The 27,880-nt window shown below is 39.6% G+C and overlaps 3 protein-coding genes across 7 annotated transcripts in view; 2 read left to right on the forward strand and 1 right to left on the reverse strand.

The window, feature by feature from the left end:
- Positions 1 to 39: 39 nt before the first annotated feature.
- bmt2 (base methyltransferase of 25S rRNA 2 homolog) lies at positions 40 to 9,224 on the forward strand. 2 transcript variants are annotated; one of them, XM_053631229.1, is made up of 5 exons: positions 40 to 304; positions 4,730 to 4,871; positions 5,111 to 5,224; positions 5,992 to 6,106; positions 6,245 to 9,224. In XM_053631229.1, exons 1-5 carry the CDS (start codon positions 151 to 153, stop codon positions 6,875 to 6,877), a joined length of 1,158 nt encoding a protein of 385 aa, XP_053487204.1. In that variant the 5' UTR covers positions 40 to 150; the 3' UTR covers positions 6,878 to 9,224. The 2 variants fall into 2 exon arrangements, with proteins under 2 accessions (XP_053487204.1, XP_053487205.1); XM_053631230.1 differs by lacking the exon at positions 40 to 304 and adding an exon at positions 3,237 to 3,823.
- Positions 9,225 to 10,721: 1,497 nt separating this feature from the next.
- On the forward strand, positions 10,722 to 17,238 carry tmem168b (transmembrane protein 168b). Its single transcript, XM_053631238.1, has 4 exons — positions 10,722 to 12,416; positions 12,937 to 13,079; positions 14,245 to 14,519; positions 15,032 to 17,238. The coding sequence occupies exons 1-4, from the start codon at positions 11,283 to 11,285 to the stop codon at positions 15,577 to 15,579; spliced, it is 2,100 nt and encodes a 699-aa protein (XP_053487213.1). The 5' UTR covers positions 10,722 to 11,282; the 3' UTR covers positions 15,580 to 17,238.
- Positions 17,239 to 17,323: 85 nt separating this feature from the next.
- The window catches only part of cacna2d4b (calcium channel, voltage-dependent, alpha 2/delta subunit 4b), a 44,780-nt gene continuing 34,223 nt past the window's right edge, over positions 17,324 to 27,880 (reverse strand). For 2 of the 4 annotated variants that reach the window (XM_053631231.1, XM_053631233.1), the window contains 11 exons: positions 27,777 to 27,838; positions 26,540 to 26,554; positions 26,321 to 26,365; positions 25,614 to 25,676; positions 24,661 to 24,731; positions 23,426 to 23,501; positions 23,134 to 23,186; positions 22,982 to 23,037; positions 21,539 to 21,559; positions 21,108 to 21,225; positions 19,018 to 20,154 (listed from right to left, as the gene is read on the reverse strand). In XM_053631231.1, the coding sequence (XP_053487206.1) occupies positions 19,956 to 20,154; positions 21,108 to 21,225; positions 21,539 to 21,559; positions 22,982 to 23,037; positions 23,134 to 23,186; positions 23,426 to 23,501; positions 24,661 to 24,731; positions 25,614 to 25,676; positions 26,321 to 26,365; positions 26,540 to 26,554; positions 27,777 to 27,838 (779 nt within the window). In that variant the 3' untranslated portion in view covers positions 19,018 to 19,955. Of the gene's footprint in view, positions 18,022 to 19,017; positions 20,155 to 21,107; positions 21,226 to 21,538; positions 21,560 to 22,981; positions 23,038 to 23,133; positions 23,187 to 23,425; positions 23,502 to 24,660; positions 24,732 to 25,613; positions 25,677 to 26,320; positions 26,366 to 26,539; positions 26,555 to 27,776; positions 27,839 to 27,880 lie in introns of those variants that run through there. The other 2 variants (XM_053631234.1, XM_053631232.1) reach the window with 2 other exon arrangements.

Below are 27,880 nucleotides of genomic sequence, written 5' to 3' on the forward strand. Positions count from 1 at the left end.
TTGACAGACCATGAGAGAAGGCAAAGCGCGCCCCCGCGCAGCCGTGCACGCGCGTAAAGGTGGTACGGCATCGTCTGAGCTCGCGTGCGTCACTCACGGATCCCGGTGGTGCGCGAGCTGCAGCAGCACGGCCACTACAGCGTCAGTGCCATGGAGCTCCAGCCCAGTGTCCGTACAGAGCCCGAGCCCGGCATGTTCCACTCCGCCGGCCGGAGAGACGCGCTGTGTGAGCGGGACGAGCAGGAGAAGCTGTCCGGTGTTGTGAAACGCGTCCACCGAAAACTGCGGAGGAAATATATAGAAGGTAAAGCGGTTAGCCAGTCAAGCTAAGCTAGCCGAGTAAGCAAGTATCTGACTCGATTATTCATTATAAAATCCTCAGAAGCCATAAAAATTTGGTTGAAATGCTGTAAGGTAATGCTATTCCTACCATATTGTGTTTGGCGTTTGTGTTGCCAGGTTGTTGTCATATATATTTTATTTTAAAATGTGTTAGCTAGCTCGCTAGCTTCTGACGTTAACGTTACCTTCATTTCCACAGCTAGACTCATAAAACTAGCTCAGCAGGACCGGTTCCTGTTTTTACCTATTATACGCCTGTGTCGCATTTTATATTCAAACCATTGGCATTTAAAGTGTTTGAATGCATAAAATAACCGCTGTAAGTTTACTTTACATAAAAACTGAGTTCTTATGACTAAAGTGCAGACTAACTAAAGATCTGAACACGTAGCTACTGAAGCACAGTTTCAGAACTGCAAATTCAGCACAACTCGGACTAATTCACTCCTTTGTACTGTGTAGGAACAAGTCATGGCAGCTCCCTCTGAAACTGACATATATTACCATTATATGGGTGAATAAGTTACTGTTTGGTTCATGTCCCAGGCTGTATTCAGGCGACATTCCTTAAGTTGTACAGGATATGAAGGTGTAACATGTAGGGGCGTGGCCAGACCTCTTACACTGGGGTGGCTCGTTAGGCCTAATGAATATTTGGGTGGCGGCTTAGGGTGGAGCAAAATGTTAAACCACAACCAAAGAAAATGACATTATATGGCTACACTTGTCCGTGTTTGGCCTGATAGCATCCCATCGGACATAAGAAGCACACACCTGAGCCATATACAGGATGTGTCCCAACAGTCGCTATACATAGTGGGGGACTGTGTTTGCCAGCACCACATCGGTTGTGGCTTCATCAGTGGATGTTTGTGGATGTCTCCAACACTTCTCCTCCATTTGGGCTGCAACATTTCCAGTCTTTTTGAATTTGTTAGTGTCGTATGTGATGTGCTTGCCATGTTTCCCGTTAAAGTCCATCGCAACCTTGTGGCAGCTTCCCGATCCAGCCATGAGAATGATTTCAGTACGTTCTTCTTTCGTCGAAGGCGTTCTTAAAGGCTTTCTGATTACATATTTATAATATAAACAAAGTATGAAAAATGTTGGAAAACATTTTGCTAAAAAGTGTTCATTTCCCCTATGTATGACACTCTGTAGTTTGTCATCTAGCAAGCTGCAAGAAAAAATGTCTTGGGCAACACAGCCTTAGTCTACAACTTATGAAGTACACTAACAGGGACTAATAATGAACTGAAGAAATTAATTTCGATTGGAATGGTTAGACAAAGCTCACCATTGGTCAGTGATTAAATGAACTTTCAAACTTTGTTCTCTTTGTACTGAACTTTCAAACTCAGCTGTCGTAGTGGGTGTTTTGTTATAAATCAAACTGGACTATCTCAATGAGATCTACTATGTCAGTTGCACATCATATGACATTAGTAATGGCACTTTTGATGAGGATGATGATGATGATGATGATAATAATAATAAACAATGTTTTACTGTGGTGGCCATGCTTTACACTACCTTACACGCCAAGTTATTGGTGAGCCAGACACCCTGGATACTAGTGAAATGGCTTGGTGGCATCCATTTTGTACCATGAGACTTATTTGGGTTTTTCTGACAGCAGTCGCTAGCATCAGTTTTGTCTGCACTTGCTCCTCTTTCCAGTTAGTTCCAGTTTGGTACTGCATGGTCCGGATGCTGTGATCCCAGTGGATATGATTGCTTCCTCACCGCAACAAGGCTTCTGTGTGGATTTTATGTGCTTGTTCCTTCCACTTGCCAACAGTATGCCAAAAGGTGGATTGACTGGTCTGATTTGACTTGTCTACATTGACTAATCGAAGGTGGGGAAAGTGTATACGCATGGTGCCCTGTGATGGACTGGCATCCCACCCAGGGTGTGTTCCTGAATCATTCTAGGATAGACCCAGTGATTCCAGGATAGGCTCCGGGTTAACCGTCACCCTGAACAGGAAAACACTTACTAAAGATGAATGAAAATTAATTTTCATTTTCACTTTTACATTTTCGATACAGTGTCAGCCAGTATCTCATCCTGACATCCCCAAAGTAACCAGTCAAGTTATAAAACATCACAGACGTGATAGCAGCAGGAATTAAAACAGTTTGTGTTCCATGGTCACATTAGGGTCGAACCATTTTTGTTGTGCTGTATATTTGGAATAAAGAGCATTGAATAGCCTATGCCTATGTAATTAAATTGGTGTATTACAGCAGCATGTATAAAGTTTACCTTAAAGCCAGAGGGCAGAATTGTGCACACTAGACAATGATAATGAAGGTACAACATGTAATGATAAATTATTGCAGGGGAACCATACTGCACAGATTGTTGGCATTATACAGGGTGTCCCAAAAGTCTCCATACAAAGGGGAAATTAACACTTTTTAGCTCAATGTGACTTTATCTACAAAACATCCTCTACATGATTGACTCTACATGAGTCGTCTCTCTCTCAACTTTGACTCCCAGTTTAGAAACAGTGTCGTATGTGATGTGCTTGCCATGTTTTGGAAGACATTTTCTAAAAAATTAACATTTCCATTATGTATGGAGACTTTTTGGACACCCAGTAGAACAAAGTGGACATGAAGGGTAGAGAATAGGAAAATAGATGAATTCTGACTCTGTACTGATCCAGTATTTCAGATTTCCAACAGTATTTTAGTTTTCAGCCTCAACTTTTTTATATATATATATATATATATATATATATATATATATATATATATATATATATATATATATAATATAATATAATATAATATAAGACTTGAAATCAGGAAGTAACGTACTAAGGATGTAATGAAACCAGACATGGCCAGTTGCTTGGAAGTGCTTGTGTTTTTTTTTTTTTTTTTTTTTTTTTGGAAAATGCAGACGCTGCTAAAAAAGAATTTCCACTCCGACTTGTTTTGCATTTCTACCCTGCATTTCAGCAACTCATAGCTTTATGGAACATTTCCAAATCTTCTTGCTCATTGCCTAAGAGCTGAGCTCTTTAACTCTGCACACAGTAGTCCATTCAGACCCAAGATGGGTAATCAGGAAAGCATGATCCAGTCTGCTGAGCATTCTGAAGTGATATTTAAACTGAAGAGGGAAGCGCAGTTTGTCCCTGTACACTTGATTTGTTTTTGTTTTTTCAATCAAATTTTCTTCATATCTGATGAGGCCTGTATTTTCCACTCGGTCATGAGATAGCTCACTGCTTTTTTTTTTTTGGGTGCTCACAAACCCTGCTTGGATTGTTGAGAGTAAAAGTTTGTGCCAAGACTTATTTTTGTTGTGTAGTTATTGATAAAGTTCATGCATGGGATAATTTGTCATTTAGAAATAGTAGGGAGTTGTATTAATGATTATGGAGACATTGAGACCATGATCGTAGCGTGTGTGGTACCGGCTGTGCTCAAGTTTAAGAAGGATCACGCTGCAGTTGCAAGAGTAGGTAAAACTTTGCTGTACTTTGTTGTGGCTTGTTTTATCTAATTGCTTGTCCCAATGTTATAGTATTGTGATTAAATTAATATTACCTTTAATGTAATGTAAGCTCACAAAATTCATATTGTAACCAGTGAGTTTGCATGAAACTGGCACATTATCTACACATTCTCAAGTGTATGCAATGATTTCATGGATGCTGGCTTTCTATGTATATAGGGCAGGGGTTTTTTTTTAGCAATAAGAGCTTTGCTATATAAATGAAGGCAATACCCTTCCCTCCAAAAATATTCTGCACACTCCTACATGCGAATCCATGTCTTTGTCATTTGGTCTATTTGAGTGATTTTTAATCTTGCGTAAAATTTCAGGTGAAAAGTTGGTTTAATGTTCCTGTGTTAGCAGTGTTAGGGTTTGAAATTTTAACAGCACGATAAACTAGTCTAGAAATATCATAGTATTAACTGGCCATTTAAACACAAAATAGCTGGTGGTGAAAGTTAAAGGAAAATTTCATTACAAAATCTTACGCAATGTATTACTTATTTATGCAATGTAGCATGTTTACAGCAATGGCAGATTACACAGATGAAGGGTTTTCAGTACAGCCGTGTCACCTGCGGGAAGAAACAGAGATTACTGTAGTATGATTTAGAGGCAATCTAGAGGGAGTGGCTTGGGAAACTTTTGTCTCAGTCCGCTGGGATAAGGAAGTTGGATTGGATCATTTAAGTTTGAAGATATTAGTTGGAAATGCATTTTAATCAGTCAGCGGTGAGGTTATTGTCCGATCACACAATGTCATACCATAACACCCTACCCATGACTTCTAAGCAAGTTATCTGCTGATCCTCATTTGGTGGTATTATTATCGAGTGACTTCACACACTTCCATTTCCTTGGCTGCAGTGGGTGACTTTGATAAGATCTGGCGTGAGCACTGCGAGGACGAGCAGACACTGAACGAATACGCCTTTGCCATGAAGAGTCTCGCCGACAACCACTGGGCCAAGAAATGTGATGGCGAGGGACGCATTGAGTGGTGCCGCAGGTATGACATGCACAAATTGCTAGCTTGAACAAGTTGAGGGACAAATGTCCACAAACAGATCTGATTCACTTATGTAAGATGTATGCACACACATTTAATCCTCAGAGGGTTTTCATGCACTGAAAGGTGAGAGTAAATGCTGACTGATTGTATAAAACCGCCCACTGCTGTAGAGATTATAAAACACCATGACGTTAAAGTTCACCACCTTATGGCTGCTGTGGGTTTTCTTCTCTTAGTGTTTGTCAGGAGTACTTTATGGATGGTGGAATGAAGAAGATGTTGGAGAAGGATGCGAAACATGCTGCTGCTGCAAGTGGGACACCTTTAAATCCAGACTCATCTCAGCCCAGGTCTATAACGCTTCTCAGTACAGGTCTCAGGAGCAGGGTTTCTGTATAAGGAATTGTATCAGAAAAGCTATTAGAGCTTTAAAGCATGCAGCGTTTTGTCTAAATATTAGCTGAAATCTCTAATGAGTCCTGTTTCTAACAGGAAACGCCATCTAATATATGAATCATATATGAATATAAAGAGTTTGGCATGATAGTTGAAAATGCTTTAAATGTATTTATATGTATAAAATGTGTACATCCGTTCCAGTTTGAATTATGTGTGTGAGAAAGATGATTTTGCAGGAAGTGACATCATTATCAGTCTGTTAACCTTTTACCCATTTTTTAAAAATTTTGTAGCTTATGTGTATAATTTTCATGGAATTTAGATTTTGTTTTGTTTGTTTTTTACACTACACTCAAAAAAGAAACATTTCTAGAGAATTTTCTGTTGAAATTTCTGTACACTGCAGAACTAATTTTTCATTTGACCTATGTTGGCATAAAAAGGTTTTGTACCTCACTGCAAAACTGAAAATGCTGGCCACATCAAGTTACCTTTTCTTCCTATCTGATGTTACCACACCTATAAACATACAGGCACTTGAGAAAGATGGCAAAATAGTTTCATGTGGTCTTGATAGTTTGTTCATTTTCAGCAGGTGCACAAGTATTTTAGGTACATGACTGTCAGTGTGACCATCTGCTCTGCTCCATCACTGCAGCATTATGGCAAAAGTTGGGATAATCAAACTTTTTTATTTTTATGCCCTTTTTTTTTTTAGTTTAAGCTTCCGAAACGACAAGCTGCGTCTACTTGACGTGGGTAGTTGTTTCAATCCCTTCTTGAAGTTTGATGAGTTCTTCACAGTAGGAATCGACATAGTGCCTGCAGTTGAGGTATGCACACTCAGTATTTTTACATCTAACCAAAATCTGAGAACAATGCAGTTTCCCATTTCTTGTAGATGATTTACGTATAGTCATAACTACGCTACGCAGTTATCCAATGTGTTTCTGCTTTCTTTATGTCTCCAGAGCGTGTACAAGTGTGACTTCCTGAACCTGCAGCTCCAGCAGCCGTTGCAGCTAGCGAGCGATGCACTCAATGCATTCTTGCGCCAGCTGCACGACCCTATCGAGACACTGCCTGGGCAGCTCTTTCACGTGGTGGTTTTCTCCTTATTGCTCTCCTACTTCCCCTCACCATACCAGCGCTGGCTGTGCTGCAAGAAAGCCCACGAGCTACTCACACTGCACGGTCTTCTCCTAATCATCACACCCGACTCGTCACATCAGGGTCGCCACGCACTCATGATGCGCAGCTGGCGCGTGGCCGTCGAGTCCCTAGGTTTCAGGCGGTACAAATACGTCAAATTCTCCCACATGCACATGCTCGCCTTCCGCAAGGTCTCCGTCACCACCAGCAGCGACCTAGTGAGTCACAACTACCCTGAGATGCTGTATATCCCGCAGGATTTCGGCACACTCGAGGAAGATGATGCATTCAGGGACTCGTACCAGCCAGCACGCTCCGACTCTGAGGACGAGCAGCTGGCGCGGAGTTTCACCGAGCTCCCTGATGTGTCCTATGACTCAGACTCGGGCGAGAGTCAAAGCGGCTCGGCGCCATTCTATGAACTGGAGGACCCCATTCTGCTATACAGCTGAAGCCCAATCTGTTTTGCCCAGCATTGCTGCCTCATGGCCGTGTTGGCAAATTAACACCAGGCTTTCTTACACTTAATGCTTTCAGCTCTCAGCTCTTTTACTCCTGCTTCTTTTTATGTGAAACGTTGCAGTTTGCACAGTTTATACAGATGAACATGTCATGTGCCATGGAAAGCTGGCCAGGTCCATCTCTCCCATGTTGCTATGTGACACCATGACTATCAGGCTTCTGATGTAGATGAGTTACTGTCGCTCTTCATTTGTGCTCATAAATAAAGGCTTTAATGTTGCTGGTGCTAACGTGACATGGGAGAGAGACACAGCCTGCGTTAAAATAAGAGAGAAAGGATATGTACACTTGGGTGGTGTTGAGCTTTTGTGGGCAAAAGACAGCGTTTTACACGTTTAAACATATCCACACAGTGATGAGACAGTGGCATAGTTTTGCGATTGAAATTGGTTGATTTGGTGAGTAAAGCAGCTGAGCGAGCTCCGGACTTGCGTGCTGTTATTCAGTGCTTCTTTATCATATGATGCGATTTGGAGAGAATTTCTCAAGAAGACCTTTTCAAGCAACAAATAACGTTTTTTGTATTGTAGATTTTGCACACTGTCTTCGGCTTAGAATACAATAGTTGCGTAACTAGTTATTGTGCAGAGTTTATTAAGCATCGTTTAATCTCTTCATGATCGGTTAGCTGCTGTAGATTGCACTCCTTGTAGAATTTTACACAAGCATTTTTGAAGTGATATTTGTAGCATTTTGTGTGGTTAACAACTTTCTATTGAGCTTACTTATGTGACACTGAGACTGTGTGTTTTTCTAAAGGATTGCTTTACATGGTACGGTTTATACAAAGTAGTTGTTGTCATAAGAACAATCTGAGAAGTCTAGATGAGAGAGAGAGAGGTAGGTTTGGGTTTTTACTAGTGTTTGAATGGTTGTTGTTACTAACTATATTTTGCGAGCAAAAGTGCAAAGAGCATATTTTAGCTGTGAACTTAGCTCTGTAAGGTAAGAGAATAAACATATAACCAGTAGATGTCTGCCTTTGATTCAATGCACATGTAGTTTAGAAAAAACAACAACATTTTAAAAAAAAAAAAAAAAAAAAAAAACCTTTGCCATAGCTTTACTGAATATCGAATGGTTTGTTTCTTTCAATTTAAATTTTTAAGGTAACGCAAACTCTAATTTTCAAATGTCTTAAGCTGTTTGCGTGGTTATTGACTGTATAACTGATTTACATCTTTAGCTTTTACATATATACACTGAGCAGTTCTTGCTAAAAACAAATTAAACAGGTTCGAAGAATACTTCAAACCTTTGAAAGTGTTTTTGGATGATTAACCTCAATGAGGTTTTTCTCATATCATATGTTTATTTGTACCAAGTGCTTTATATCCTCTTTGTGTTTCACTGTGAAATGGGCAGTTTCCTTCGCTGCAGCAGTTGCACTTGTTTAAGAACACTCTCTTTGGGGACCTTTTTAATAAGAGCGCCTTATTTTTCACGAGAATGACAAGACATCATTTCACATGCGAAAGTTGTGCATTATTACAAAACACATTTTTAGCCTGGCATTCTTATCCAGCTTTACATTTGAAACAGTACACAAAAGTACACAAATATATTTTTCAAAAACCAAACAAACTCTTATTAATCTATCCGAAGTGAATGACTCTTAAAGCTTTGTTTGAGTGGTTGTATATACAATTGCAGTCTGACAAAAATTTTTTAAAACACAAGTCACTTTTGAGGGTGCTAGAGAAGCTTTGATCCTTGTTGAGGGTCCCCCCCCCCCCCTTCCTGTATGGGTGTCAGTAGTGAAGGACGACACTGGAACACTGGTTCTGTCTTTTAATACAAAATCGGTTAGAAAAACTGGTGCCTTTTATCCTGAACTGTATTTTTACAACTAAAACGAGTGGAAGAAAGTAAAAAATGTGGTTTGCTGTATGAAAATGGACAAATTCTCGAATCAGACAGAAGCCAAACTCTGAACCTTTTAAAGAAATGACTGGCTCGTAAGCAGATATGGTGATAATCATCGCCACTTATTACTGTCACTTTAATTGCATTAGCAATAGGCTTTCTGTTAAGTGTGCATTTAGTTCATTAGAATATTGGACATTTTACAACAAATATCTTATTAGTGCTATTATGTGAGGTGGTACATTGTCTTTCCTTGGTCTTACATGCATGGATGGTTTCTCTTTAGTATTGGAGTTCCAGACTATCAGTGTGATTGTTTTTGTTTGTTTGTTTTTGCAACTTGCTCCTTTATAAATGATGGTGTTGCCTACACATGCAGAAATGTTAATTAAAAAATACATAAAACCATGATTTGGTTTGTCTCTATTTATTTATTCATTCATTTATTCATCAAACATCAGAATGTGGAAAATATGTGATCTCTGTGACTTTAACCATGATGTGGTTGATGGTACCAGGTGGGCTGGTTTGAGTATTCCAAAAACTGCCAATCTTCTGGGATTTTCAAACATAAATTCTCTCGAGTTTACACAGAATGGTGCGAAAATCAAAAAGCATCCTGTGAGCAGAGGGTCTGCAGGCTGAAACACCTTGTTGATATGAGAGATCAGAGGACAATGGCCAGGTTAGTTTGAGCTACCAGGAAGGATCTAGTACCTCATATAATAATGCTTTACAACCCTGATGAGAAGAAAAGCATCTTTGCATGCACAAAACATCTAATCTTGAGTTGCATGGGCTACAGCAGCAGAAAACCACATTGGGTTTCACTCCTGTCAGCCAAGAACAAGAACCTGAGGCTACCACAGGCATAGACTCCTCCAAACTGGACAGTTTAAGACTGGTGGGAGGAGGGGGATCACCGGGTCTTTTTGTAGTCTTCAACTGTCAGTTTCAGTGAGTATCTGCATGATTTTATGCAGTGTGCTGCTGCCACATGATTGGCTGATTGGATAACTGCATAAATGAGCAGGTGCATGGGTGTTCCTAATAAAGTGGATGGGTAGTGTACATACTGTAAATTATACACCGAACAGCCATAACATTAAAACCAATGACAGGTGATGTGAATAACATTGAATATCTCATTACAGTGGCATCTATCAAGGGGTGGGATATATTAGGCAGCAAGTGAACAGTCAGTTCTTGAAGTTGATGTGTTGGAAGCAGGAAAAAATGGGCAAGTGTAAGGATCTGAGTGACTTTGACAAAGGCCAAATTGTGATGGCTACACGACTGGGTCAGAGCATCTCCAAAATAGCAGGTCTTGATCCCAGTGTGCAGTGGTTAATACTACCAATAGTAGTCCATGGCATTTATGTGGATGTTATGACATGTTCCACCTACCTAAACATTCTTGCAGTCCAAGTACACCCTTTCATGGTAACAATATTCCCTAATGGTAGTGGCCTCTTTCAGCAGGATAATGCTGAAGGAGGCCCCACCCCACAATTTACAAGACTTTAAGGATCTGCTACTAACATCTTGTTCCCAGATACCACAGCACACCTTCAAAGGTCTTGTGGAGTTCATGCCTTGATGGGATCAGAGCTGCTTTGGTGGCACAATGGGGACTTACACAATATCAGGCAGGTGGTTTTAATGTTCTGGCTGATCTCTTTAAATGCCAAAAACAGAGGGCGTATTTTCAATTAAATGCTTTTTAAAAGCGTGTACAGACTTTGACTGCTTAATACAAAGTGGTAAGGAGGGAAATGAGGCGTTTCCACTTAAAATATTAAAATATTACATTCTAGGTATAGCTCTTTAAATAAGTAATACACTTTTTTAATTACATGCGAAGGAGGCGGAGAACCAAACGGGGTTTTTTTTTTGGTGTTTGTTTGTCCCAGTAGGGTTGCCGTAGGTTTTTTACAAACCCGGAAAAATGGCGGATATTGAGCAAACTTTTCAAAGTGGTTCGCTAGCTTTTGTAAAGTAACTTAGAGTAGATATTATTTCATCGTTCTTAAAGAAACAGTCTCTGATGTAGTTAGTGACAAACATATTCGCAAATATATCCTGGTATTACTAATTCCTTCCACTTTTATTGCCGGTAGTAATTGTTACCGGTTAGCCTGGTTATTGTCAGTTTAACTAGAATTAGGGTTTTTTTCCCCCCTCGTGTATTTTGTTTTGCGTTTCTGTTAACAGAAATACACTACAACAAAGTTTGGGCCGTTTTAAGAGTTTATAACAATCTCGCTAAAGTCATTGAGCGCAATTGGAAGTTGTCATGTGCTAGCTGAATTAGCTAAGTGCAGCGCCTGTGAGTAACAAGCAGAAGTTTCCTGTCAGCAGAGGAACTTTAACTGCTCAGCGTTTTAGAGAACTGCGTGAGGATGAACAGTATGCTGGCGCTGAAGTGGCGCTGAACTTGACGAAGTGCGGGAGTGTGGAGCTCCAGCGATGTGCAGGCTTCTCCGCTACTGTTTCAGCCATTCACTTTATGCAGCCATGAGCAGACTGGAGGAGCTTCAGACCGGGGTGAGTGTGTGGACGTCCATTCGCTACTTGGGCTATTTGTCCACTCTTAATCTACTCGTGGCCATATGTCTGGGCCTGTATGCGCGCTGGGAGAGCACAGCAGAACCCGTCCTTCTGGTCATCTTCATCCTGGCCCTTTTTGTCTTGGGTATCGCCAGCATGCTGTACTACTACTTCGGTATGGAGAAGTTCAGTTTCGCACTCTTCCACTTGTGGCTGGGTTTCCTTCTGGGCTTGCTGGGTTTTCTCCACAACTCTAACCTAGATGACTTAAAGGATCAAGTCAGCAGGTACATGCTGATAGCCAGCATTGCCATAAGAACACTGTGGGCTCTGGTGGAAAGACTCTGCGGCTGCACCAGACAAAAGCCAGCACTTCTGACCTCCGCTGATTCTTTGGAGCTTTTAGGATTTGCTGTGGCCAGCATGACACAGGTGGTCCATGCCTCCATGAGCCTCATAGCCCTGACACTGGCTGTTGCCACTCTGCTCGTGGATTTGCGCATGAAGTCCTTCCTGGCCCTTCCTAACCTCGTGTGCTTCTCCGTGGTTACAGCGCTCTTCTTCTTCAACTCTCTCGGAGTTTCAGCAAACCCCTACGCGCTGGTGTGCTTCTTCATCCGCCTTGTATGTGAGCCCATCTTGGATATGTACTTCAGTGGTCTTTCAGTGACCGAGCGCTGGTCGCCGTTACTGAGGAGAGGAGGTCTGTGGAGGCGTCTCAGTCTCCTGCCTCTGATTACTGTTGAAATCACGTTCCTGGTCCTGGCTGCTTTCAAGATGGGTGATCTGGACCGGTGGTATGTCGTGATTCCGGGTTTTTTCGCCTCCAGTGTTTTCTGGATCATCTGCCACGTGGTCTTCCTGGTCACACTCTGGGGTTTCCACAACAAGCTGAGCGACTGCCAAAGAGTGTGCGTTGCTCAGAGGGCCAATCCTGGTGCACTGGACAGGGTGATGACCTCCAAAGGCATGCGCCACTTCTGCCTTGTCTCAAAACGCTTGGTGCTCTTCAGCCTTGTGTCCACAGCTGTACTCGGGGCTCTTTCATGGCAGGTAGGTCTGTTTGTTTGACTGAATGCCTAGTAGTTCAGCTGAGTGGTGTTATAAGGGGCAGTGGTAGCTCAATGGTTAAGACGTTTAACTACTGCCAAGCTGCCACTGCTGGGCCCTTGAGCAAGGCCCTTAACCCTCAACTGCTCAGTTGTATAAATGAGATGAATGTAAGTCGCTCTGGAAAAGGGCGATTGCCAAATTCTGTGGAAAAACTAATCAGTTGCTTCCAGAGTGTGTAATTGATACAGAAATAATGTTATAAAAATTATGAAAGATATCTACTATATTATGACATAACTTGTATTATACAGGTATACTATTATTATAATATTACCAAATATATTGCCCTATTATCTAATACCAGAAGTCCAATCACATTGATTTCCTGCTGTTAGATATTTACAGAGTCTTTATGATGCTGGTAAACGGTTTTAAGTGTTGCTGAAATATTTAGAAGTAGTCTTTTTTAAGATTTTTGTCAAACATTTAACCTGAGAATAAATCCATTTTCCTTTTCCAGCCATTCAACAGCCTGTTCATTGGTGTGTTTCTGCTCATCCTGCCTCTCGAGTCTCTGGCTTATGGCCTTTTCTATGAGCTGGGTAACTGCCTTGGAGGAACGTGTGTGGGTTATGCAGTGGTCATCCCTACCAACTACTGCAGGTACATCCTGTAAGAAACCTGGAATGTTGTAGCGTTCCAGTATTGGATAACACCTGGAAAATGACAGAAAAATGGATGAAATGTGCTGAGAATATTAGTAAAGCCCTGTAAATGGCAGCTGATGCCACTGCGGATAGATGATTGATTATCAAACCAACTGGTGGAGCGAGTATAAATAACTTTTAGTTTAAAATCTGCTTGAGTTACACATATCTACAAGTTTTCCTTCATATGTTACTCATCAGTAGTTTTAACGGCTTTTGCCACATCAACCTTCTTATGTTTCAGTTCATAGGGGATCATTAGAGGTTGAATGGTTGATTTTAAAGTCCCCACGAGATATCAGTATGAATATGTTAGTCTTAAAGTTATCTATAAGCTAGTGTGCTCCAAAACAATGATAAAATCAGTGTTTAGAAGATGTGTACATTCAAAATGTACAGTCTCTTTCTCTCTCTACCACCGATACGGATCAACAATTTTGATGACATCAGTCTGCATTACAGCTTCTCATCAGTTTTCTGTCCAATCACATTCTCTCTAGAATCTGAAGTGTCCTGCCCCCAGCATTATAAAAATCACCTTGCCAAAGTTGCTTGCAGAGAGAAATCCTATCAGCAAGCATAGGTTGTAATTGTGTACGGCTGTTTTGAGCGTGCGCATTTTATTCCATTTTCCAACTGTAAGTTGGTTAAGAACAAAATGACTTGAATTCATTCACTTTGAAGAAGCACAGCTTTGTGGCAGGCATTTTTCTGGGCTGTAAGTTACGCTAAATGCTACTGGCTATTTTAAAAAGGGGGAGGGGCCACTCGATATGTCCCGTCCTGACTTCCTGTTTCGGCTGAAATTACATCAACGCATCGAATAATTCTGCGCGTTTCAAGGCTCTTCACTGGGACTTTAACGCTAAAACATTTTTGGTGTTTGCATGGGTCCGAAAATAAGAAGAGCTGGGAAGAGAGGCCACAAAGCTGAATTTGTACATGGCCCAGAAATGTGTGGAATGCCCATGTACGATATAAGTAATGGGAAATGTGATTTTTAGAAAAAAAACTGAAGTATGGTGAGCTGTCCCTTTCTTTTAAGCAGAAAGTTTGAGAGTTGTCAAAGCCTTGATTAAAAGAAAATAACATGAGCACTTTTATATTTCCATCTGTTCCAGTGTGGATGGACAGCCCACCCTGCTGCCCCCAGATGAGGTGCAGGAGCTGAACCTGCGCACCACAGGCATGCTGAACAACATGCAGCGCTTCTTCTCCCACCACATGATTGAGCCTCATGGCTGTGATTACTCCAGCAGCGGTGTGACACGTGACACGTTGCACTCTAAGCTCCGCTCCTTCCTGGAGGTGCACACAGTGGACGGGCCGCGCTACGACACCTATGTGCTGTTCTACACTGGCCACACGCACCGCACCGGAGAGTGGGCTCTCATAGGTCAGACAGTGCTGAGTGTTATTGAGTACATCAATATTTATACAGTGCAGTGCTATTTGCACCCATCCTAAATTATTCTGTTTTTGTGTACATCTCATACTAAATACTTTTAGTTTTAGATTGTTTGATATCCATAAGAGCAGAGTGCTTCTTGTGATTTTGTGATTAAACAATAGACAATTTTTCACAGCCTTCTTTGATCATATTTACCAAGGGTTCCAATATTAGTGGAGGGCATTGTATGTAAGTCAAGGAAACGTGTTCAGATAAGGTTTAAATAACACGATCAGTGATACCTGATTGATTCGGAATCAGTTTTGATGCACAGTAAAAAAAAAAAAGTGCTCGTGCTCAGTCTGAAAACTAGTATAGATACGTTTCTAGATTCAAGGACAAATGCCTAGTATCTGTCTAATTCAACATTAAACAAGGATTAAATACAATCCCTGTAAAAAAAAAAAAAAAAAAAAAAATTTTTTAAAGCAACTCTTGTTTCTCTTTTCCTCTCTCAGGTGGAGAAGTGCTGCATCTGTCTGAGATTTTGCAGATGTGGAGGGAGAAGAACGACGGTTACTGCTCTCGTCTAATCATCGTGCTCGACACGGAGAACTCGCTGCCATGGGTGAAGGAGGTGCGCAAAGTGGACGAGGTTTATGTAGCGGTACAGGGGGCTATGCTGGTGAACTCGATGGACGTAGAGCTCCAGAAGCTGCCGCAGATCGGAGATTTCACTGCTGAGTGGGTGGAGTTCAACTGCAACCCCGACAGCGTCGTTTGCTGGGCCGAGCACGGCCGAGCCGTCATGGCCACTTACGGTGTCTCCAGACACTGGGGGGACTACAAGCTGCACCTGCCTACAGGAAGTGACCTCGCTAAGCACTGGAGGCTGTATTTTCCACGCTGGACATATCCTGTAGTGCAGCTGGCACACATGAGCGTTTCTCTGAACCTGTTCTGGATTTGCAGTGTGTGTCTGTGCTTCCTACGCAGGCTTAAATTGACGTGGTTTCCTCCTGCAGTGCTCGACACCGGCCAGGGTTTCAAACTGGTTAGGTCGTAGACGCAGATTTTGTGTGTGTGTGTGTGTGTGTTCCGCTCTCACTGTTAACACTGGTAGACCTTAGCGATTATTAGAACTTGTAGAATATGAAATTGTTTTGATGACCCCTAGCAATAACAGCTTCTAGTGAGAATGATTTGCTTGATCTTGGGAATGTGTGCGTGTGTGTGTGTGTGTGTGTGTGTGTGTGTGTGTGTGTGTGTGTGTTTGTTTGAGTGCTTTATTGAGGGGTTTTATGGTTTAAAAATCTGAGCACATGTGTAACTGACACATTGCACAGAGGAAATTGTATGTTTTAAAGCAAAAACAGCAGCACTGCAATGCAAGAGACACTAACGGGTCACTACAGGCCACACCAACAGCGCATGATTTCATATTCAACTATTAATACTGTTGCTTCTTTTTACCCTTTATAACCACTCCCTCAGGGATAGGGATTAGTCCCTAAAGTTAAACACGGAGTGTTTGTTAACGCAAGGTTAATGCATTTAATGAGCTTATGCATCATCATCATCATCATCATCACTACTATGAACAAAAACAACTGAGTGGGTTATTATAAAGCTGTTCACGTTCCTTATTATTCACTAATTCGAGTATAACTACGGCATGACACAATACTGTGTGACTGAAAAGATGACATTCATTTTAGGTTACAAGTCACTGAGGTCACAAATTCTGATCAATTTACTAAAGATGTTCTATTTATATCGACATGTTTTGGTTAAAAAAAAAAAAATTGACTGAAAAACATTTTGTCCTTTGTAAATTTTGATATTTATTTTTTACCTCATAGTAAAATTGAGCTTTAAGGGTAATTTAGTAACACTGTGCTTTTGTATTGATAGAATCCAGGATGTCGGTCCACAGGGACGATTACAAGGTGACTTAATGACCTAACATTATTTGCAAAGATGATATTTATTTATAAAAAAAAAAAAAAAAAAAAGTATTGAACTAGAATGAAGTCTCCAGTCGTAAGTTGTTTTTCTATAAAGGGTTTTTTTTTTTGTTTTGTTTTATTTTTTGTTATTGTTTTTTATACAAGTGCCTTTATTATGACTGAGACTTCACCAAGAGGCCAGTCATTATCTGAAAGTGACCTTTTTAAAAAGTTGGTATAAAAAATCTCCTCAAATTACCTCAGAGATGTGTGAGGCTAATTTGAACAAAGCTAATTATTGTAACCTTTGTAAACTTGTTGAAAATGCAGCAGGGTGATGCTGAAGATGGTCATTTCTTTTATTACCTGCAAGAAATGACATCAGCTTTAAGCAGTTTTATTTTTTTGCTTTAAAAATCAGAAATAAACTCATACTCCCTTCCTTTGTGTTTCTAGCATTTGTGTCCCTGGATTAATCTTTTTAAATCTCTAATCATAAACATAAGAAATGTGTGTGGGATTTAGTTGGTAGTTATTGCTGGTTGAAAGTTGCTTGTTGCATCTATCGAAGACCTTTTCCTCACTGCGGCTTCGAGTCCGCTCCTTGGTGCAAACGGTGCAAGGATGCTCTTTACATCATCAAATCAGCTCTGCTTCCTCAAATTGACAAGATCGCCAAAACAAACAACTTTTTATTGATTCATTAGTTAAACTACTAAAATTTAGGACTGAACTGGTCCAGCACCTGAGAAGCATCTTTGGTCATCTTTTAGCACCTTGTCCTGCTGAAGTAATTGTCTCAGATATTAAACATTTTAAGTAAAAGAAGCTAGAATAAGATCATGTATAGCCAATTAAAGCTGATGGTGTATAATTGATTTAATGTGGCTGAAATTGTTTAAAATAAATAAGTAAAAAATTACTATGTTTAAAATATTAATAAAATCTATGTGAAAGTTGATTGTCACACATACTGCATGTTTAATGCTCAAATTTGAAGCTATGGTATGATAAGATTTTAAAAATGAATAATAATAAATAATAATAATAATGAATGTTGGATAACGCATCATTATCTGGGCCATACTGTTAATAAATTTTCACATCACACACTTCTTTACATAAACACTATAAAAAACTATACCAATAATTTTCATTCTTAATAAAAAATAGAATGAAATAATGCATCAAAATAAAAACTGGTGTCTGCCACTGAGCTTAGCGTGTAGTAACCTCAGCTCTTCTATTCTCAGACACTGTTAATAGCTCATGTCTTTCAACATCCTACTGTTGCAGAAGAAACAGGTTTATTTAAAACGTTTTAGTTTAAAGCCACAATTCTGTAACTCCACTGTTAATAATTCACGGCGGTGCAATGTTCACCAAAGCTTCTTCGCAGTTGTGAAACAGCAGGCAGCGTGCAGACTCCCGAGTGCCTGTAGCAGACGGATGCTTGTCTTTGTTCATCAGCAAAGAGTCAGTGATGTGACCAGGGATAAGAAGAAGAGAGCCAGTGATATGGAAATCTCACACGCTCCACCACAGTCTTTAGCATTTTCCTGTAATAAAGAACAAAGCATTTCATGGGAATGACGAGGGTTAATGCCACAAATTAGAATCATGCTCTATATGGCCAAAAGTTTGCGGACATCTGACCATCTCACCCATATATATGAAGGTGCTCCTCAAAGTATTGCCACAAAGGTGGTAGCACACAGTTGTACAGAATGTCTTAGTATGCTGTAGTATTAAGTTTTCCCATCAGTGGAACTAAAGGACCTAAACCTGTTCTAGCATAACAAGGCCCCTGTGCACAAAGCGAGCTCCAGGAAGACATAGTGTGCCAAGTGTGGAGTGGAAGAACTCGAGTGTCCTGCACAGAGCCCTGACCTCAACCCCACTGAACACCTTTGGGATGAACTGGAACACCGAATGCACCCCAGGCCTCACCCAACATCAGTGTTTGTTCTCACTAATGCTTTTGTGGCTGAATGAAATCCCTACAGATGATCCAAACTCTAGTGGAAAGTCTTCCCAGAAGACGGGCTGTTATAGCAGCAAAGAAAGGACGAACTCTGGAACGGGATGTTCAACATTCACATGTTTATGATGGCCATGTGACCACATACTTTTGGATCTATAGTGTGTGTGTGTATAAACAGTCCATACAGGATTTCGCAGAGTTTTTTGTGATTGTTGCTGCTGAAAATGCTTGATTTTGCTGCGGCTTTTTACAAAATTTGAGATGCAACTTGGGGAGTTTTTGTCGAAAACATCTTGAATTGGTGAAATTGCAATTGCATGGAATTGTTTTGCACGGTCTTTCGCAGTTTGTTGGTAAATGAGACTTTTTAGCTGTACTCATGGTTGATGCACATAAATCAAAGATTTGGATGAATGCGCGTTGTGATGATGTCACATGACGCGTCTTGGGCCAAATATGTGGAAAATCTGCAATAATTTTGAAAATTCGCAAGCCTCTCCGAATATTGTGGACTTGATTTGCTTGATTTGGCGTTCATTTCTGCGATCGCAAAATCGTGGAATCCTGGAAGGGCTGTATAAGAGACAGTTATATCAGTGCACATAGTTTATTAATTTAAAAAGAAATCACTGCATTTGTATTAATTAAATGCAGTTAAGCTTACATGAGGATGGTATGCGTGACAGGACTCGGGACGTCTGCGGATCTTCTGTGATTTCATCCTGTTGCATTTTACTGTTGCATTATGTTCACAGGAGTTAAAGGAAAAATGACCTGCATATCATTATTTCTAATCAATATGTGATCTTATATTGTAAAAACAAACAAACAAACAAAAAAAGATTGATTTCTGAGTTAACCTGTTTGGGTTAATCTTCATTGAACTTCATGAACTTCTTTCATTTAGTGTAAACTTCTTTCATTACCCACAATGCTGTGTGACTACCTCCTGATAGTGGCAGCAATGAGAAGGCATCTCTACCTAAAGAGAAGCAATGCAGCAGCTCTTTAGTCCTTTAGTCTGTCCAGCTGTCTCACCTCCTCATCTGTACATTCTGCTCAAACAAATCAGTTTCCAAAGCTTGAGCTTTCATGCTAACACAATCATTAACACCATCATGTTGTAGATCGCTAACTTGTGTTACTCAGAGCAACTGTGTTGTATAGCTGCATTGCATTCTGGAACTTTGAGTCCAGCATTTGGACCATTTCTACGGTGGATTTCTGATTATTATGACAATAAACATCACTGGTAAATGGTGAGTGAGAAAAGAAGCTCTTGCGCTTTAAGGTTTTTCTCCGATTAAACACCAATTGAAGGCCAGTGGCTTCACATGATACCTGTAAGTACCTGTCACCCATATCAATAACCAATTTTCAAAAACAAAAGTAAAACTGAATGCTCAATGGATCTAGGAGTATTAGATTACATCTAAACTGATTGCCTGTATATGACTATATGAAAAAGATCATCGAGCTCCACTAAACCGTTTCCTACCTAAAACCATTTCACACAGGGAGGATTGAATTGAGCTTGATAGTTAATCTGCAAGCTAACACTCTTGCGGTTATAAAGAGTTGGAGCAGGATATATTTGACTTCTCTTGGAGTGAGGGTGATGGGAGAGTACTGGCGTGAGCAGTCACAGTCTGCCTGCACCACCAGCATCACCAGGTTACTGTTCATAACCTGCTGGAGCACAAACATCCTGCAACACAACATCATTATCAGTTCCAAGTTATTACATGTTATGTAACAGATAAAACACTTGAGAGTGCGCTGTTATGGAAAAATACTCCACGTTAGGGACAGACTTGAAGAGTTACTGTTACCTCCCTGGATTTAATTAATTTCCTGTAACAGCATGTCCTGAAGTGCTTGATTCCTCTTATACCACATAAATATGCCAAACGATTACAGTTTCTTATTGATTAATGAACAACACGTCATACTTTTAACTATTTATAGTTACGTTTATTGTTGTGCAATGTCCATGAACAAGTTAATTCCTGGTATCGCTTCCGTTACAGCTATAAACAGTCCTCTGTCCTGAAGAATTTCCAATGGTGGGAAACTTCCTGTTATAAAGCACTGACACTGGAGACTTTTTCCATAAATGTTAAATAAACATTCAGTATCCTAACAGAAAACTTCACCAATTTAATGATTTGATGTATTTCTGTGTTAAATAATACATTTTTATTAGTTTATTATTAATCTTATGTGGAGCGTCCACCTTACTAGTCACTGTGAATGAGCTGTTACTATAGAAACGATAACATATTAGAACGAGCACATTGAATTACAGCCACATCTACAATCAGTAACAACTGTAACAACTGCTGTTATAAAAAAATAAATAAAAAAGACTCAACATCTACTGACCAATCAGATTTGAGAATTCAACAGTGTTCTGTTATAATAGAATTAACACAGTGTTAGAAATGAGTTCATATATCAGGGTACTGTATTAAATGTAATTAAAAGTACATAATGGAGATTATGATTTTAGTCTTGTAGTGGTTTCCAACATAGTGTTGGGGAATGCTAGCCAATCCATAACCCTGATCTGTATTATATTCCTTGAGTGTGTTGTTCTAAGATCTGGAATAACTACAAAACTAAACACCATTCAGGACTGAGATGATTTCACAGACTCACTTTTGACATCGACCACACTTAATGATGCTGTTGGTCTCCCTGATGGAGGTATCATACATGAATCCGGGATATTCAGTGTTACAGGGCACCATGGACTCGACCTTCTTCTGTTTGTGTGCTGTGAGAGAGACAGGAAGTTTAGCATGCTATCAGTTTACACCACAATCTTTCTGATCATGTGGGAAAACACTAGTGGCTCCTAGATACCATTTCTAGGGTTCTGTGTTTAAATGGCATGCCATTGTGCTGTCCTACATTGCTATGATACCTATTGTACGCATTACAATTACACGACGTTCTACGGATTTGACTCGTCTATTAAAGACAGAGGAACAAGTAGTAAACAAAGGATTTGTGCAGGTGCATGTCACAAACACACAGACAAACATGTACGTGTATGGTTAGTGAAGCAAGACACTGAAAATACTTACTAGTGTGGTATCCAGACTTGGCTGTGAGGGACAGACAGGAGGACATGGGATTGCAGACAACAGGGTAAAGGCACAACACCGGTGAGATAGTGGGAATATGCAGAAATGATATGAAATGAGAAAGATACAAGGCATGGAGTGATAAAAACAGCATGATGGTGTTAGAGATGCAGTTCAACACACTGGTGATGATTATGCAGACTGACGAGGACGAGGTCAAACGCGTTCTGTCCTGTGTGTACTGGATAATTTCTTTGTAGGGGTTTCTAACCTCAGGTTTTCACACAATATGATATGATTTTGATTCTTAAAGTCCCCATGAAATCAAACTTGAAGTTTTGTGGCTTTTAGTCTGAATATGTTAGATCTTATCTATAAACTAGTGTGCTTCAAAACAATGACAAATTTCGCATTTAGAAGATATAAGCATTCAAAATATACAGTCTCCCTCTACCACCAATACGGACTAGCAATTCTGATGACATCATTCTGCACTTCAGCTTCTCATCAGATTTTCTGTCCAGTCAAATGCTGTCCAGAATCTGAATTGTCCCGCCCCCAAAATTCATGGTACTAACTGTTAAGGATGGCTTAGCCTGGGCTGCGAGGTAAGCTAAATGCTATTGGCTATTTTAAAAGATGGAGGGGCCACTCATTGTGTCTCGCCCTGACTTCCTGTTTCAGTGGAAATTATGTCAACACAACAAATAACACTGCGCGTTTCAAGAGACTTCACGGGGACTTTAAGTCAACAATTCGATATTTGACAATACCACTGAATCTGCTATGATTCGTATCGTACACTACTGTACAATACGATACAATTTCGATTTTTAAGGTACCAATTCAATATTTGGCAATGTCACTGAACATATTACTATGCAATACAATATGACTCTGATCCCTATTGCAATGATTTCATATTTGATAATACAACTAAATCTGCTACAGTAAGACATCATTTCGATTGTTAAGGCAACATTTCGATCTTTGACGATACAACCGAATCCACAACAATACGATACAATTTCATCCCTATGGCAATGATTCAATATTTGACAATACCATTGAATCTGCTGCGATACTATTTAGTAGCTTCCAATCGTTATGTGACTAACCTTGTTCAGAATCTGGGGTAGGCCTACTGTTAATTTGTGAATGATGATGTAGAGAAGAATTATTATTATTATTATCAGAGTTATGGGCAAATCACCTTGCTAGCTTATTTACACATAGTCCAAAAATATTAATTATTTTTATACACCAATTGTCTGTTGTTAAAAAAAATCTATGTATAATCATTCATAATCAATCCGATTTATTAGAGTCATTTCAACTGCCTTTTAAATCGTTTGGTTCCTCTATTAAAAAATCCTCTATTCTTAGTTCCAACCCTGAACAACATGTGATATATGATGATACCTACTTATTGCTAGAACCTACCATCTACAAGATAGTCATTATGCCACAGCCCACAGATATTGAACTCCAAAAGAAATCTGAAAGCAGTGAACACAGGAGTTACCGAGGAGGAAAGAGGACATTTTCAAACATTTTCAAACAGGAACAAAAAAAAACAAAAAACCTGCACTTACAGCATGAGGTTGGAGAAAAGCCATTTGACTGCTGCCATGAGGCTGTAGAAAGGCTGCAAAGGGTTAAATCATAGAGCGTTTTGTCATAATGCAGCTTTACACATTAATGATTTATTAATGACAGAGGTTGAAGTGTGCTCATGTAAGTATCATGTAAATATCAGGTCTCTCTTCATGAGCAGACTCCAATCTAACAGCACTGACTGAGTCATCTTTATGAGAATGTATGTATGATAGTCGGGTTTGTTAGAAGGAACAGTGTGCTATGAGGAAATTCTTTAAAGAAATGTACACTCAGCAGGGGTCGAGCTGCACTGGCGTGATGATGGCTGTTCTTGCACATGGCCTGGTAGTCGTATAAGGTCACCCTGTAGATAGGAGCAGAGGAATCATTTGTAATAAATAAAATAAATAAAAAGTTGTCATGTAGAGTCCACAACATATCAGCACTTGACAATATTAGCTAGTACTAGAGCTTTTGTGTGATACTGTGATAATAATAACATATTACTGTATATTATATACATTGACATGACAAGTATTATACCACAGTATGGTCAAATTCTTGAATCTGATTAGTCAAAAAATATATAAATATGTTGTAAGAGCATCTCTAACAGTAGTGCTGGCTGTAATTCAAATCACAGATTTATATTAATGTGCTCATTCTAATATGTTAATGTTTCTATAGTAACAGCTCATTCACAGGGACTTGGATGGTGGACAATCCAGTAATATAACTGTAATAATAATAAGATTTAAAAATGTGTCCTTATTTAACATTAAAAAAGTGAGTAATCATTGATATGTGAAGTTTTCTGTAAGGAGACATTTATAGAAGGAGTCTCAAGTGCGAGTGCTTTCCATCCATCTATTCATTTTCTTTACTGCTTATCCTACACAGGGTCGCGGGGAGCCTGGAGCCTATCCCAGGGAACTGGTGGAACAAGGCGGGGGACACCATGGACAGTGTGCCAACCCACTGCAGGGCACAATCACACACACGTTCACACACTACGGACAATTTGGAAATGCCAAGGCCAACGACGCATGTCTTTGGACTGGGGGAGGAAACCGGAGTACCTGGAGGAAACCCCCGAATCATGGGGAGAAAATGCAAAGTCCACGCACACAAGGCAGAGTCAGGATTCGAGCCCCCAACCCTGTAGGTGCGAGGCAAACGTGCTAGTCCATTTCACCATAATGTGACAAGCTACTGAGAGAACAACTGTCTATAGCTGCTATCACATAAGTAATAACAGGTATTAACTTGTCTCATGAATGTTCCATAACATTAAATGTAGCTATAAATGGATAAAAGGTATGCTGTGTCATTCTTTTGTGAATAAATAATTGTTGGCGGTGAACAGAAGTGGTATAATAGTGATACACCACTGAGACACCACTGATAAAACACTGCTGTTATAATAAAATAATCAGCTTTGGGGGTAATTTACTTTCTTATAACAGCATGCCCTGTTGTGTTTTATTCCATTCTTAGTGTACTTCCAGGGGGAAACTAGTTACCTTTTAAACAAGCCCGATTTGATGAGCTGAGCCATCACTGATCCGTCGACTTCCCCAAAGAATCTTCCAACCTGTGTTAGACATGTATGTGCATCAGTCTGTGTAAATATAAAAGCATCATTTATACACTCACTGTCCATTTGTACAGGAACACCTGTACACCTGCACATTTATGGATGGTGAGTGTAGTCACTTTGCCTTTTTTTTCACCTCTTTGCACTGATTATGGAGGGATCATCTGATTTACTTACTGTACTTTTAAAGCAGTACTGCTGCAAATTTAGTTCAATATTCAAACCATCTGCTCTCCTTTAACAGTAAAACGGATTTATTTAATCTAGCCTAGGTGTGTATGATGTGTGCATCCTAGGTGTGCAAATGCCATATAACCGTGAAACACATTCCACACTGTATGGAGATAGCACCTGCAAAAGTGTTACTTTAAATTTCACTCTATGATACTAACCACACGTATGATGTGTTCATGCTTAATTCCATTCAGTACCACACACACTCTGTGTGATGATGCAAATGTGCTAACTGCTACATCAGCCATACCACATCTATTAGAGATTAAGCTCCATATACGGTAATCCCATGATTAGTCTCCACTATTATTACAGTAGATAAAGTGCCTTACAGTCTGTAAATATTCACCCTCCTTGAACTTTTCCACATTTTGTAGTGTTACAACCTGGAACTGAGATGGTTTATATTTTATATATAATATACAAATTTGTGACTGTATAAGTATTCGCGCTTAGTTTGAAAAATGTGTTTGGGGTGAAAAATTTCAAAAGGGGTGGATATTTCTGCAAAGGCAGTTGCTTGGTTATCCCACATTACACATCACTGAACTGTATACAAGCATTAAAATATTAAATATGCCTCTAGATACAGTATATAAATGATGCACAACTCTCTTGACTGAATGAGGGAAGCTTCATACTCACGTCACTTCTCTCCTTAGAGGTCACTATGAACCCATTGTTGTCCACCAGGTAACAGTTAATATCCTGTCACAATGAAAAGTGACATAATAAACATTCTTGTCATTCATTTCTATATAATCTTCTAATTCTAATATTCTTTTGCACAAGAGACAAAAGATTTACAAATGTTAGTTGATGCTCAATTTAAGTCCTGATATTCTATAAGGAACATTTTACACTTAAATAATGGTTGAAATAAAACATCTAGCTAAATGTAATTCCTTTTGTACTTCCATAAGCAAGCAATGAAACACGTCAGGGGTGTGCTCTTATAGGAAAATTCTCAACAACAGGGAAGTGTGATGTGGCTCTACATGAAGCGGAGTTACTGTTACCAGATTGAAGCTGATTATTTTCCTATATCAGCACGTTCTGAAGCATTTTAGTCCTCTCATACAACACCAATTTACCAACACTAGCAATTTTCTTTCATACATTAAAGTCTGTGAAACAAGTTAGCTTTGGATATTATTTTGCAGCTGTCAGAGCTGCTGTTATAGAAAATCATTCAACATCTCCTGACGAATCGGCATAAAGAATTGGACAGCACTGTGGTATAAATAAGGATTTATATAAGTGTAAATAAGCATTGCACTCTAAAGTCAGTGCACACAAACTTATATTGCTGCAAAGCAGTGAATGAAAGAAGACACAGAAAATGTACTCACGATGCTTTCACAGCTGAGAGGACACAACCCATCCACATTACTGCACTACAACGAGGAAGAAAAAAAAAAAGATAACAATATCAAAGTGAAAGAATATATCCTACAGTGTGTATGCTTTATTACTTGGAATATGTTATACAGGATCTGGGTATTAGACTAAAGAGTACGTAAGTTCTGGAAAATATTGCGATTTTGTTTGGCTTTTTCATGTATACTTACATCTGTGTCATTTGCCTGCACAGAGAGAACAATAGAGCGAGGAGAAAGAAGAATGCAGATGTAACGTTGTGTAGAATTTACTGATGTGTATCTGATGTAAAAAAGGCCATTGTATAACAAAGATGACACACAGATGCAGAGCCCAGAGCCATGCATGTTCTACACTGCAATTCAGAACCGTGTTTCTCAAGCCCAGTCCTGGTGTTTTCTCTCTCTAACTCACCTAGTTAAAAGCAGAGAAAACACCATATGCAGTGTGAGACTGAGAAACACTGCCACAGAATATGTTCCAAAACACAAGACTAAACAGCATCGTTTCACACTGAGGACGACTGAGAGACTCGTACACAACTATTACAAAAGGTGCAAACACTCAGTGATTCTCAAGAAGGCAACACGATACATTAAGAGCCAGGGGGATGTAAACTTTTGAACAGGATGATCGATGTAAATTGTAAAGAAAACAAATATTAACAATTTACACCGATTATCCTGTTCAAAAGTTTACATCCCCCTGGCTCTTAATGTATCATGTTGCCCTATGTAATAGTTGTGTACGAGTTCCTCAGTTGTTCTCAGTGTGAAAAGATGGATCTCAACATCATATAGCCATTGTTGGAAAGGGGTCAAATATGCAGAAGATGCTGGAAAAGCAAATTTGCAGAACCTTTTTGCAAATTTTTCTGAAGAACAGTGGGACAAAGAAAGGACCCATGAACAACTATCACAAAACATCATCAAAAAATCATCCAGGTAACAACACACAGTGTTAAGAGTCAAGCGTATGTAAACTTTTGAACTGGTTCATTTGTGTAAATTCAGTTATTATTCAGTCTTGTGCACTATATGTTTGTAATAATTTATTTATTTATTTTTAAACATTTTGCAGATTCAGGTCAAGTCATGTCAAGTGGCTTTATTGTCATTTCAACCAGATACAGCTTTTACAGTACACAGTAAAACAAAACAATGTTCCTCCAGGACCATGGTGCTACATAAAACAACACAGTAACTACATGAAATGTCACAGAACTAAATAAGACCTACTCGTTTTTACATAAAGTGCATGTGCAAAAATGTGCTAACAACACAAGACAGTAGAGTACCTACTAAAACATGACAACAGGCACAGTAAAGCAAGGCATATGTAAATTTATGACCTCAACTGTATAAAGCAGGAAATCATGGGTCTCTTATGTGGTGCTAGTAATTCATAAGGTTCAGGTTCATCATTTACCTGTTTAGCTGTGGACCAGAATCTTCTTTCAAGTAGATCTAATGACATTTGGACTCCAATTGCTAAATGCAGGATCAGAAATTAAACTGAGTAAGTGGAGCTTC

Source organism: Ictalurus furcatus, chromosome 8 (genome assembly GCF_023375685.1).
Source record: "Ictalurus furcatus strain D&B chromosome 8, Billie_1.0, whole genome shotgun sequence".
Classification (NCBI taxonomy): Eukaryota; Metazoa; Chordata; class Actinopteri; order Siluriformes; family Ictaluridae; genus Ictalurus; species Ictalurus furcatus.

What these genes read in the sequence shown, in the direction of transcription:
- tmem168b (XM_053631238.1), top strand. Translation starts at nt 11,283, where the DNA reads ATGTGCAGGCTTCTCCGCTACTGTTTCAGCCATTCACTTTATGCAGCC. An exon ending in TCGGGGCTCTTTCATGGCAG is followed by an intron (nt 12,417 to 12,936) that starts GTAGGTCTGTTT and finishes TTCCTTTTCCAG; the next exon opens with CCATTCAACAGCCTGTTCAT. An exon ending in CGGAGAGTGGGCTCTCATAG is followed by an intron (nt 14,520 to 15,031) that starts GTCAGACAGTGC and finishes TTCCTCTCTCAG; the next exon opens with GTGGAGAAGTGCTGCATCTG.
- bmt2 (XM_053631229.1), top strand. Translation starts at nt 151, where the DNA reads ATGGAGCTCCAGCCCAGTGTCCGTACAGAGCCCGAGCCCGGCATGTTC. An exon ending in GCGGAGGAAATATATAGAAG is followed by an intron (nt 305 to 4,729) that starts GTAAAGCGGTTA and finishes CCTTGGCTGCAG; the next exon opens with TGGGTGACTTTGATAAGATC. An exon ending in CGCATTGAGTGGTGCCGCAG is followed by an intron (nt 4,872 to 5,110) that starts GTATGACATGCA and finishes TTCTTCTCTTAG; the next exon opens with TGTTTGTCAGGAGTACTTTA.